Source organism: Asterias rubens, chromosome 21, assembly GCF_902459465.1.
Source record: "Asterias rubens chromosome 21, eAstRub1.3, whole genome shotgun sequence".
Lineage (NCBI taxonomy): Eukaryota > Metazoa > Echinodermata > Asteroidea > Forcipulatida > Asteriidae > Asterias > Asterias rubens.
The window spans coordinates 4,503,150-4,516,321 of record NC_047082.1 but is presented as its reverse complement, the minus strand read 5'-3'; the positions used below and the strand labels follow the sequence as shown (position 1 = coordinate 4,516,321).

At 37.8% G+C, this 13,172-nt stretch overlaps 1 protein-coding gene across 1 annotated transcript in view; it reads right to left on the bottom strand.

The window, feature by feature from the left end:
* Positions 1 to 12,986, bottom strand: part of LOC117304449 (brefeldin A-inhibited guanine nucleotide-exchange protein 1-like) — a 56,416-nt gene extending 43,430 nt beyond the window's left edge. Inside the window, exons 1-3 of the mRNA XM_033788909.1 lie at positions 12,752 to 12,986; positions 6,610 to 6,637; positions 5,316 to 5,463 (exon numbers count right to left, since the gene is read on the bottom strand). Of these exons, the coding sequence (XP_033644800.1) occupies positions 5,316 to 5,463; positions 6,610 to 6,637; positions 12,752 to 12,875 (300 nt within the window). The 5' untranslated portion in view covers positions 12,876 to 12,986. The remainder of the gene's footprint in view (positions 1 to 5,315; positions 5,464 to 6,609; positions 6,638 to 12,751) is intronic.
* Positions 12,987 to 13,172: the final 186 nt, after the last annotated feature.

Below are 13,172 nucleotides of genomic sequence, written 5' to 3'. Positions count from 1 at the left end.
TGCGAGGGAAATTGTGTACATTCTTGAGAAAGACGTCTGTTTTGTGTACAAAATCTTATGCTGCCAGCATCCCAGCAATGGTGGAGGCATGCAGCACTTATGGGTACCATGGGCTAAAACACATTGGTCTGTGTACCATTCCAAATTAAGAATCTTTGGCTATGGCTATTGGCTATGGCTATTGGCTCCAACTGCAATGAAGTAAGCACAGAATGAGATGTTGCTGTAGCCACAGCTGTTAAAGGCAGTGGACACTACTGGTAATTACTCAAAATAATTATTAGCATAAAACCTTTCTTGGTGACAAGTAATGGGGAGAGGTTGATGGTATAAAACATTGTGAGAAACAGCTCCCTCAGAAGTGCCATAGTTTGGGAGAAGGAAGTAATTTTCCACAAATTTGATTTTGAGACCTCAAGTTTAGAACTTGAGGTCTCGAAATCAACCATCTAAACGCACACAACTTCGTGTGACTAGGGTGTTTTTTTCTTTCATTATTATCTCGCAACTTTGATGACCGATTGAGCTCAAATTTTAACAGGTTTGTTATTTTATGCATATGTTGAGATACACCAACTGTGAAGGCTAGTCTTTGACAATTACCAATAGTGTCCACTGCCTTTAAGTCAGTCTCGACTATTCTCTCTTTGACACAACCAATGTAACAATCGCTACATGAAACCACAGGACAGTTTTAATGTGATTACAAAAACTTAAGAATTTGAACAACCTACAAAATATATTCATTACAGTGCCCTGTAGATGATAAACAAAACTAGGATCCTAACATGCACGAGCACACAGACCTAATTTAATTAGGAAAAAAGGCCTATCATAAAACCTGACAGTAACAATCAGTTATTAAAAATTCCCTATATCACTGAATGTATAATATTATATTATTTTTATTGGTTTATTTCATAAAAACATTACAACAAAATGAACAGTTTGACAACCGATATGGTTGAATTGCACTAGAACATGTACAGTAAAAAAAAATTCTTAAAAAATAGCTATAAAAGGTTAAACAGTTTAAACACACAATAGATAATGAGCAAGTATTACAAACAATCAATACGACAAACAATCAACCAGCACTTAACCAAAAAGAATGAGACGTAACAAGAAGTAATCTAAGGGACACAATGAGGATCAAAACCAGCATTAAAATCCATACAGTTCAACTTAAAAGAATTTAAAAATAACAAATGTACCGATTAATTATGTACGTAGAATTGCACATAGAAATACTTGTATTTTAGTATTAAAGGGAAGGTACACGTTTGGTAACTGTCAAAGACCAGTCTTCTCACTTGGTGTATCCCATCATAAGCATAAAATAACAAGCCTGTGAACATTTGAGCTCAACTGGTCATCGAAGTTGCGAGAAAATGGTGAAAGTAAAAACACCCTTGTTGGACGAATTTGTGTGCTTTCAGATAGGAATAAAAGACTTCTAGCTAGAAGTCTTATATTATTTTAGTGAGAAATTACCTCTTTCTCAAAAACTACGTTACTTCAGAAGGAGTCGTTTCCCACAATGTTTTATACTATCAACAGCTCTCCAATGCTTGTTACCAAGTCAGTTTTTAAGTTAATATTTTGTTGTGATTAATTACCAAAGGGTACCTTCCCTTTAATATACATTATGTGAATCGTGTACAGCACCGTTTTTGGTTTGATTTCAAAACACAGAATAAGGCTTGTGATACAAGCTATTGACGACAACCGCTGCAGTAATGAACACGTCAATACATTATTAATGCAACAAAACAATGTAATTATAATGATGTAGGATTTGACAACTCAGAATAGAACAGGCTGATCAATATGCAATCAACTTAGAACAGAAGCCAACCCATCTACGCAACATTATTGTTATTATATTCTATGTACATTCTAAGCAATTGAATCAGGAAAGATTTCTAGCAACCATTGAAATTCATGTATGTGTTTATGCGTATAAATTCAATACATTTTCATAATTCGTTTTGTAACACAAGTGCACAAACGTGGACGCGGGCTAAATTCAGGACAAGGTGTTAGCAACACACTGTTTTGAGTTTAAACACACTTGTTTATCTTTCATTAAGCAAGGCAGTTTGGGCAAGGGAGGTTCTCTTTATTAGTAAAGTGTACAGTGTACTATACGAGGGAAATGACCAGGGGCATGGAGGAAATTGTTTAGGTTGCCTCCCTTTTCAAAGTATCAGATCTGCATAGTGAGTTATTGGCGATAAAATGTAGACATCTCATCTGTTTTTAGGCGCGAGTTTGAAAAAAGACTTTCAATATCTGTCATTCAATATTTACAAATGAAATTTGGAGAAGTGCACTTAATAAAGAGGACACGTTGCCTTGGATCGGGAGTTGGTCTCCGAAAAGCATTTGAAACCATTTGTTATAAAATGCATGATTAGAAAGATGATTTAAAAGTAGATTATAATGATCCACACAAATATGCCTCGAAATTGCATGGTTGTCCTTATACGTTGTGAACTAACACGGCAAGCCTTTCTGTGGAGTCAAGTTTTTTACTCCATAAAATGGCCGACCGTGTTAGTTCGCAAAGTAAAAGGATCATTATATTCTACTTTTTAAAAATCTTTCTTACCACATGCATTTATAACAAATGGTTTCAAACGCTTTTCATGGACCAACTCGACTGATCCAAGGCAACGTGTCACTTTAAAGGAACACGTTGCCTTAGATCGGAAAAAAGCGATTGTAACCGTTGTTTATAAAATGCATTGGTTGGAAAGATGTTTTAAAAGTAGAATACAATGATCCACACAAATTTGCCTCGAAATTGCGTGGTTTTTATGGGAGTCAACAATTTGACTCCCATAAATGGCCGACCGTGTTAGTCGACGAGGTAAAAGGAAAACCATGCAATTTCGAGGCATGTTTGTGTGGATCATTGTATTCTACTTTTAAAACATCTTTCTACCCGTATGCGTTTTATAACAAACGGTTACAAACGCTTTTCAAAGACCAACTCGTCCGATCTAAGGCAACGTGTTCTTTTAAGAACATGTCACTGCATGTGGGTGTACATGTACATGTACTTGTAGGCCTAAATGTAATTCTGGCAGGTTATTTGCAGACGAGACCTCATGCAGCCAGTTCTAAAGCAGGTATACGGCAGGTTAGTAGTAACAATACACTGAAAGGTGCATTGATATTATTCCAATACAAAAGGCCTGTGTTTTTTCTTTCTTGATTTCTTAGAAAGCACAGAGTATACAATACATGTAGTTGACTGACATTGGTGTGAATCCAAAACCAATGATAATCATTTTCGTTATCACTATAAAGAGTTGCAGAAGAGCATGCAACCCTTCATTCATAAATACCTCAGACAGTTTCGCTATTCCAATTGGTGGAGAGCGCGTCACGTGGGTGTGTATAAACCTTTGTTTATGACCGGTAAAAAGTGTTAATTCATGGGCGTGACACGCGACCTTGCACCTGTTCTTATAAGACAGTTTCTTCATTCCTATTGGTCGAGAGCAATGGCTGAAACAGTTGTGCCACATCATGCGATACGCGTGACGCGCATAGCATTCCCTTACAAGGAGTTGTTTACTTGGTCTCGGTAAAATTATCAAGAACCAGGCCTCGTTGGGATTAAACCACTAGTTGAAAACCTCTTCACCACACATTAATCCCTTATTTATAATGAAGGGGATAGTATAATTTGTTTTGCTATGTTGCCACTCACATGCTATTTTGCATGGTAATGGTTCAAGTCAGGAAAATTGCATGTACATTGTAGGCCTATAAAACTGGGCAGACTGGCAGAGAGCAAACAGCAAACACATTTTCTACAAAGACAGTTTCTGCTTCGCATCAGCAGGTTACTACTAGGCAAGACCCGTTTGTTGCTTATTAGATTTATGAAATCCAATCTATTTTGTGAAATGAAACAGTCCAGATTTCACATCCTGGTTATAATATTCTTCAATTCGTACACATCCAATAAACTATCACATTCTCATTCTATGAGACAATGTACATTGTGTACTCACTACCAGTACCATGAATGGTAGACTGGGCCCCCCCCCCCCTGTCTTTATCCACAAGGATAAAGACCCAGCTTCTCAGCTTCTCAGATCCAGTGAAACCAGTGGATACAATGATATTGGATAAACGTGTACCCAATATGCCCAAACAGTACACTGCTCTAAAGTCCGCAATAGAATTTGACTGTGTATCTCTATGTGAAATTAATGAGGTCAAAGGTTAAACCACACGCCAGTTTTTGATGCCGGTCTCTGGCGTTATTCACGAGCCTCGAAGAATGACGTCGAAGTTCAGGCTACATGAATGGGAGACTTTCAGGACGCTTGGTGGCAGCAGACCTACCAGGTAAAAGCCATTGTTCTTGATAATGTGCGCACACTCAGAACTACGTAAACAATAGAAATTTACCTGGTAAGTCTGCTGCCACCTAGTGCCACAAAGTCTCCCACTGTAGATTGTGCTATGGGATTTTGTTTAAACTGAACCACTGGAGAATTAACTGGTGTCAATTAGTTGCAATCACTAGCTACAAAACACACACATTATGCCTAGGACCATGTGTGTGTGTGTGTTTCAGTATCAAACGAAAATTGGTTGCACCAACAGCAATGGTCCTTGCTCTATGGCTGCAAAGACATGGTCTTTTAAACCAAGCTGTACCAAGAAAAACAGGTCTGCTCAGCACAAACAATTATTTTGTATAAAAGCTGGAAGACTTCATTAGTCCGTGGAGGTAGAAATTAGTCATAATGCAATGAAATCCATTACATCAATTCATTTTTTTGAAACGGAACCCCTGATAAAATAAACAATTTTAGTAAGCAAAATTGTTTGCTTAAATTGTTAAATTTTAGCATTGAATTGGATAGTCTCACTGTCTGACCACTCGATATGATTTTTAGAAATGCCTACAATGTGTGTCATGTGGCGAATGAATCTACACAGTTGGTGTTCTACCATACATGTACAAAACTGGGCCAAATTTCATTGATCTGCTTACCATAAGCAAAGAATCAGTGCTTACGGAAGCAGGGAATTCTGCTCTAAGGTCAAGCAGGAATAGCTGGGAATTTGGCTTGTGCGCGTGCATACACAATGCGTACATACATGTACAAGGCATTCTAAGCTTACACAGCTAGCACAGAACTTCAGTACTTGCTGTGTTAGGGTAGAATGGTAAGCGCAGAATTCGGCGGTAAGCAAAGCCATGAAATTTGGCCCTCCACACTTGAAAAGTTCAAAATGGTTGGTCAACTTTACTGGTATAAAATGTGAAAGTATCAACCTACCTGGAGGCAGTCCAATGCAGTGTTGACAATCCTGGGGGCCTTAGACTGACAGGCAAGCTCAAACGGTAGAAAATACCGATCGGCTGCAATGAAATTGACCTGTGTCTTAGGAAGAGGTAACGCCCCCGATGCATTTTGCTGCTGCTCTCTACAAACAAATAGAAATAAATAGGAGTTAAATACAGTCAACATTCATTATAATGAGCACTGTTATAAAGAGGTTCTGCTTGTATTTAATATAAAGAGTCCATCCCATAGAAATAGAACCCGGATAACGCTGAGTGTCTCATTGTGCGTGTGGTTTCGTTGTGAGACCATTTTTGTGGACGCACATACGCCATTTTTGTTACGCAAAATATTGTGTGTATGGCAAAACATTTTGCCATACAATTTTGCCATACAATGACATCATCATTGACCAATGGACACACTAGAAACGGTCTACATGTATGTGCGCTGACATCTTGCAATTTTGCATCTCAGGCGATGATAATTTTGCCAAACGCGCGTATCGCGTGGTATTGATACGCCGCGTCCACAGATGGCGCGTCCACAGACGACACAGAGGGTAGCCGAGCTCAGCGTTCTCCTGGTTCTATTTCTATGGTCCATCCTGAAGTCTTGAATCTCATTTCTACTTTGTGTTTCTTTTTTTTGCAGTCCAATTTGGCCAGTCCCTGTAATCTTGTTGAAACAAGAGTCAACAGTACCTTTTCACCACTACACATGTTTACAAGGAAATAACACCAATCAAGAATATCCGATTTCCAAAACCCACCTCCACCTACTCCTGAGGCTGAAACAGGGTTACCCCCTTCACAGTCCGAACACCGTAAGGATGTAGGCATGGGTATCATCCTCTAGGAGCCTGGCTGGTAGAGCAGAATGCACTGCCTTCAAAACTTCTAACTAAGCAACTCTGGTTAAGTGCCTTGTTCAAGGGCACAAGTGTCATGACCGGGATTCGAACCCACACTCTGCTGCTGACAACACCAGAGCTTGGGTCCAGTGAACTAGACAGCTCGGCCACGACACACCACAGTAATGTACTTTGTGAAACAAACAAAAAGCATTATCCAATGATTTGATTTCAGTTGGTATGGAACTGTGGGGTTCATGATTGATATGAACATTAACTGAAGCTGGTTGTGAACCCTCTACACAGTATTTTCTCCAAACTTTGTTGATTTCACAAAATAGTACGATTTCAAAACAAGGCACGACATTCAAAAGATGTTGGTTGATTTATTTGTAACCTCCTTATTCTCAATGTAAATATATCAGATTCACTTACCCTTTATCACTGTTTTGATTGATTTCTTCTGCAGAAAGTAAGACAAGAAAGAAAAATCAGTTAATATTGTACTTCATAATAATTTATTAAAAGGGAGTTTGTTGTTGTTGTTATTACTACTGGTTCTTTTTACCACAAGTTAAATGTATTAAAATGTTCATCACTAAAAGTGACCCTGGACTAAAACTAGGCATTTGAGGCTTGACGCTAAGTGGGTATTTACAACAAGGTCAGTTAAATTAATCGAGAACAAATACTCAAACTTTGACTTACATACTATATGTACAAGTGTCATTTGGCACCTCTGCTTAAAGGCAGTGGACACTATTGGTAAATACTCAAAATAATTATCAGCATAAAACCTTTCTTGGTGACGAGTAATGGGGAGAGGTTGATGATATAAAACATTCTAAGAAACGGCTCCCTCTGAGGTGCCATAGTTTTCGAGAAAGAAGTAATTTTCCACGAAATTGATTTCAAGACCTCAGATTTAGAACTTGAGGTCTCGAAATCAACCATCTAAATGCACACAACTTCGTGTGACAAGGGCGTTTTCTTCTTTCATTATTATCTCGCGACATTGATGACCGATTGAGCTGAAATTTTCACAGGTTAATTATTTTATGCATATGTTGAGATACACCAACTGTGAAGGCTAGTCTTTGACAATTACCAATAGTGTCCACTGCCTTTAAATAAAGAAGAGTGTACATGCACCAAAAGTACACAGCAAACACCATCATACGTTGGAGTATTGAAACAAGCGTTTCATACCCACTGTACTGTACATCACCCAGGAAGCAGTGGCACATATTAGTTTCAAATGAAGCTCCATTGTACATGGAACTATTGTATTAATAATAGTTTTGGGAGTTGAACCCACGACCCTTGCAATTCTAGAGCAGTGTCTTACCAACTAGACTACCGAGGTTGCCCGGTAGCTAGAGGCAGTTCGAATCCTATGTTTTGGCAGTGGGTACCGCAACGATATAGATGTTAAATTTGCATCGGGGATAAAGAATATTAACTTTTTTTTTTTTACCCATACACCGATGTGTGTTAGCACTGTATACATGTACTCAGTACTTTCCCGAGTCCTGTGAAAAAATATCACAGGCATGTTACTCGAACCCACGACCCTTGCAATTCTAGAGCAGTGTCTTACCAACTAGACTACCGAGGTTGCCCGGTAGCTAGAGGCATCTTTGGGAGTTGTTTTTAAAACATAATACTGTCCTAGGCTCACTCTTGTTCTGGAGTTGCAGATCTTACTACAATGCTCTTTCTTTCAATGGACTGGGGTATAATAATATCTTTGGAGGCTACAAATGCACACAGTTACACTGTGTGCAGTAAGGTTAAAATCAATGTGGATCTACCAGTGGTACTCTAGATGTTAATATTCAGCTCATGGGAAATCTATAAAGGCCTTGACCTTCAGAGACGCATACATCATGTACATTGCCTTGGTGCTAAGACATTGATAATGTACACTGTAACCACCATATCTCCCTATGTTGAACTGCAATAATTCAAACTGACAAAATACAAAAAAAAAGGGACCAGACCATTTTTCTTTAACCTCACTTTGGCTACATTATTTAAATGGAAAAACTGCAAAAAAGTCAATATAGTTAGGCTGTTTTTTTAGAGTAATGTCTGGTATGTCAATGACTTGCTATCATACCTTACTGCTTTGAAAACTTTCATTACTCAGTCTATACAGACAGTTGCTAATTGTCTTATGGTTCAGGGCACGCTTTCACCTAGTTACATACGAGACGGAGAATATTAATTTACACAATTTTGAATGAATGTGTTTTATCTCACATTCATAAATACCTCAGACAGTTTCACTATTCCTATTGGTGGAGAGCGCGTCACGTGGGGGTGTTTAAAAGGTTGATAATGACCAGCTGGAGCTCTGTTTATAACCGGTTGTTTTCGGATACTAAGCGCTAGTCTTTGTGCAAGACGTTTCTTGTTAAGGGCAATGCGGGCGCTGTCAGTGAGCTGGCCGCGCTGTGTGGAAAACAAGAACACACGGACGTACATAGCTCAAGCACGTCGGAAACGAATCAGTTTTACAGAGTTTATTACTTTATTACGCCTTTTAACCAAAAAGGCATTTATGAATTGGAATAAAAGAGTAGTGACTCGTTCTTAAACGGCCGTTAAAAACCGGCAACGACCCTGCCGGTTTTAAACGGCCGTTTAAGAACTCTTCGCTACCCTTTTATTTCCTTATTCATGAAAATGCTACCAGTGTTTACTCATCTGGAGGTTGCTATACAAAAGCTTTCCCCAATTCCCCAAAGTCATTGCATTGATAAGACATTATTCAAATCGTACTCACATTTGGCACTTAGAGCTGGCATGTGAATGTATGGATACTTACGAGCATTTTTTATTTACAATGTGCAAACAAAATTATTAGAAATGTTATCACTTAATAATTCATGCTTGCTTGACTAAGCAAATGGCTCTCCCCAACACAAAACAAATAAAGACAATACAGTACCATTAAATAAACAAAGAACAATTAAAAGTCTCTGAAATGCACAACAGAGTATTGTCAATTAAAAGATAATACATGTAGATTACATAAAAGAAATCCGTGGATGTAATCATAGAACCATGATTGATTGAGATGATAAGGTAATGGTAAGCTTTGATTACAATGATTAAAGGTGCGTTCCAGAATTGCATTATTGTCTGGCTCATTGACAGCAATAAGATAATTTTCAACAATTATTGCGATTCATTAAATAGCTTTGTTTATTGGTTATTCCTTAAAAACATTGTTTGTACTCTGTTTTCATGAAGTATGGAAATAAATATCAGTTTGAATGAATGAATGAATTTTGATACATTTATTCGGATTGTTTTTGTTTAAAGTAAGAATTAATTGCAACTTCCATCCAACCACAGCCCATAATGTAACAACTCTACATGTAGAAAAAAAATGCATATTTTGTTTGCTCAGTTTGTCTGTGGTGAAACATTTAGCTTAAAAAAAACCCACAAAAATAGAATTGGCAATAGCCCATTTTTACAAAGCATGTGCTAAGTTACATTTGTGACAGCATCTTTTAGTAATGAACAAAAATTTGACTTCCATATAAAAGCTACGTATAATAGTGTTGTTTTGTGTTTTATGCACATTGCACAAATTTGGCATAAAAGGGTTTCTTAGGACTTTTAGTAGGCCCAATATGTTGTTGTTCTGGGGTGGATTTCACAAAGAGTTAGGACTAGTCTTATCTCGAGTTAGGACGAGTTACTAGTCCTAACTTAGGACTGGCTGTACGTTTTGATATCTCTTAGAACTAGTCCTAAGTTAGGACTAGTCCTAACTCTTTGTGAAATCGACCCCTGGACACTTGAAATGTTTAGGCCTCTTGCTTTTAGTTCAAAGTCAAATGCTAGTTCAGGGCTCCAAATTAAAGCCATTATACACTTTCGGTACAGAAACAAAATTAAAAGTTCACAGATTTACAAATAATTTACAGGGTTTACAGAAGGTAATGGTGAAAGACTTATCTTGAAATATTATTCCATGAAATGCTTTACTTTTTGATAAAACATTAAAACAATATCAATTCTCGATAGCGAGAATTACAAATTTAACTTTAAACACAGGTCATGACACGGCGAAACGTGGGGAAACAAGGGTGGGTTTTCCCGTTATTTTCTCCCGACTCCGATGACCGATTGAGCCTAAATTTTCACAGGTTTGTTATTTTAAATATAAGTTGTGATACACGAAGTGTGGGCCTTGCACAATACTGTTTACCGAAAGTGTCCAATGGCTTTACCACTACATATATATACATGTACGTGTGTACATGTAGACCACGGGCCCAAGACCACTTGTATAATAGCAACAAGCCAGTAAACTCACGACAGGAAAAGACCAGTGGCATTGTATTGTGTAATATATTATGTGAACTAATCTAATAATTCTATCTTTTTAAAATTATCTTGAGTAGTGCCAAGTACACAGGTACCGGTACACATTAAAGGAACAGGTTGCCTTGGATCGGACGAGTTGGTCTATACAAAGCGTTTGTTATAAAATGCATGGTTGGAAAGATGTTTTAAAAGTAGAATACAATGATCCACACAAATTTGCCTCGAAATTGGGTGGTTTTCCTTTTACTTTGCGAACTAACACAGTCGGCCATTTATATATGGCCGACCGTGTTAGTCGACGAGGTAAAAGGAAAACCGTGCAATTTCGAGGCATGTTTGTGTGGATCATTGTTTTCTACTTTTACAATATCTTTCTACCCATATGCATTTTATAACAAATGGTTACAAACGCTTTTCAAAGACCAACTCGACCGATCCAAGGCAACGTGTTCCTTTAAGAAAAATGAAATCTACATGTACAAGTATGTATTAAATCTTCTTGTATTGGTCTTAAAATAAATGCTGGTCTAGTAAAGATATATTACTACAAGCTCTGCAAATCCTGAATTTTCCCCCAAATTTGAGCTTTGTGGTTTTACTGGACTTGGACTAAACGCAGGACCACTACTAAAGCCATAATAAGATTAGTGGCAAAGAAGATTGTTTTCCTAAAGGAAATGTGCATAGTCCACCAGCTAAGTGGCCCTGAATTCTACAATTGCTCATTCCAAACAATTACATGTCAGGACACAATAAAATTTCAGTACATTTTTCTATAAACCCTTGAAGTTCAAGCAGTAGGCCTAGCCTCTTTCACATCCTACAGTTCGGGCTTGTTCAGCATGGCCCGGGAATAGTACTAGGACCTAACAAACAGTGCCTTTATCAGACCTGATACATGTACTTCACGGACGCAACGGAGGCGATTCTCTGTTGCCCCTTGCCCAGGTAAGCAAATTGCCCAGGTAAACAAATTAAGCATGAAACTAAAAAAAAAAATTCCATAGATGTGACTTCCTGAGTTGCAGGTAGCCCCATAAATAGTTTCAATGTGGTTTCCGTTCCGCCCACATCATCATAGCATCAGGACGATTGTGATGATTTTCAAATAGAAACTCACACTATTTTGTTTGAAATTTTCCCCCCATTTGCCACTAACTGTGGAGAATGCATTAAATCAACTTTTATGAAAGCTTGTTTTGGCATTTATGATTTATGAATCTCCAAGCTTTGTAACATAAAATTATGCCAAAACGAGCTTTATACACAAAATCGTTATTATGTTAAATGAAAACTAGGGGAAATGTGTTATGGGGAAAAAAGTGAGTAAACCTTTAAATTATAAAGCACACAAAGAGTACACATTTTGACAATGCGCACAAATGATTTTTAGACTTTGCACTGTGTAGTGACGTCATTGTCAGTGTTACAGTATAAAGTGCCTGTACATTCCGTCAATCCTTCTGCATGGACAGGTGTTACAATTTGAACTAAATTTTGGGAGAAAGGTAGGCATATAAATTATAATTACAGCCAGACTTGTAATTTTAGCTACAATCTTTAAATTTTTCAGTCAAATCTTCTTCTTCTTCCATTCTGGACCAACCCTTCATTTTGTTTACGATAAGTGTGTACTTTCATCATTCATACTAATTACTGTGCTGTGTATAGAGGGGTCTTCTCTTGTAAGTGTTTTGATAGAACACCAAGACCAACGGTTTTATGTCCCATCAAAAAGGACGAAGCAGTGGTTAAGTGTCTTGCTAAGGACACAAGTGTCACGACTCCCGAACCCATATTCCCTAGAAGCGTACTAGAAAAAAAACAGGTCAGAGCTTGAGTTCGGTGGCGGTGCTCTTTTTTATAACCGCTCGGCCACGACAGTCAATTATTATATTATTAATTGGAAAAGTTTCCGTATGGCTCCACCACTTTTTCATTCGTTATGAAATAATATGGCATCTAATTTACCTCAATGAGACAAAAAGTGGTGGCGCAATACGGAAAGTTATCCTTTTATTTAAAAATTATAAACAAAATGTTTTCTTAATTTTTAGCCTACCCAAATCAATTTTTTTGTTATTAAAATTATGAGTGAACGTGTGGCGATAGGATTCAGCGCATTTTCCTTCTACTTTCCTGATAAAACACAAATTATACTTAAAATACAAAGCAGTGTTTGATTTTTAGTGTACAGGGAAATTCTTCACGAAACTGATGCACTTACCCAAAGCAACTTGACATGCCTTTCTCAGCTGCGAATTATACGATTTCTTCGTTTCTTTATCGTTGAGAATTTTCTCCAGAGCTCGCCGAAGAAACATGTCTCTTCCTTGTCGAACATCCACCATCTCAGATACGTTCACATCTACTGAAATAATCTACTGAATGTTGGACACACATTGAAGATTTTAAGGAAATGACTTTAATTTGCGGCTTATTTTACGTCGCGTACGACATTTATGTTCAGTAGGTTTGTCACTTAAAACCACCTATCCCACGTACCGGCCTGGTACTCGGTATGTGTGTTATTACATGCTAGATGTGTTGTAGATACCAGTGAAAGTTTGCAAAAACACGTAGAACCGACCAGCGTGGCAAATTTTGAACGTCAGAGGGCGTTCACTCATGTATCTATCCATTTTGCC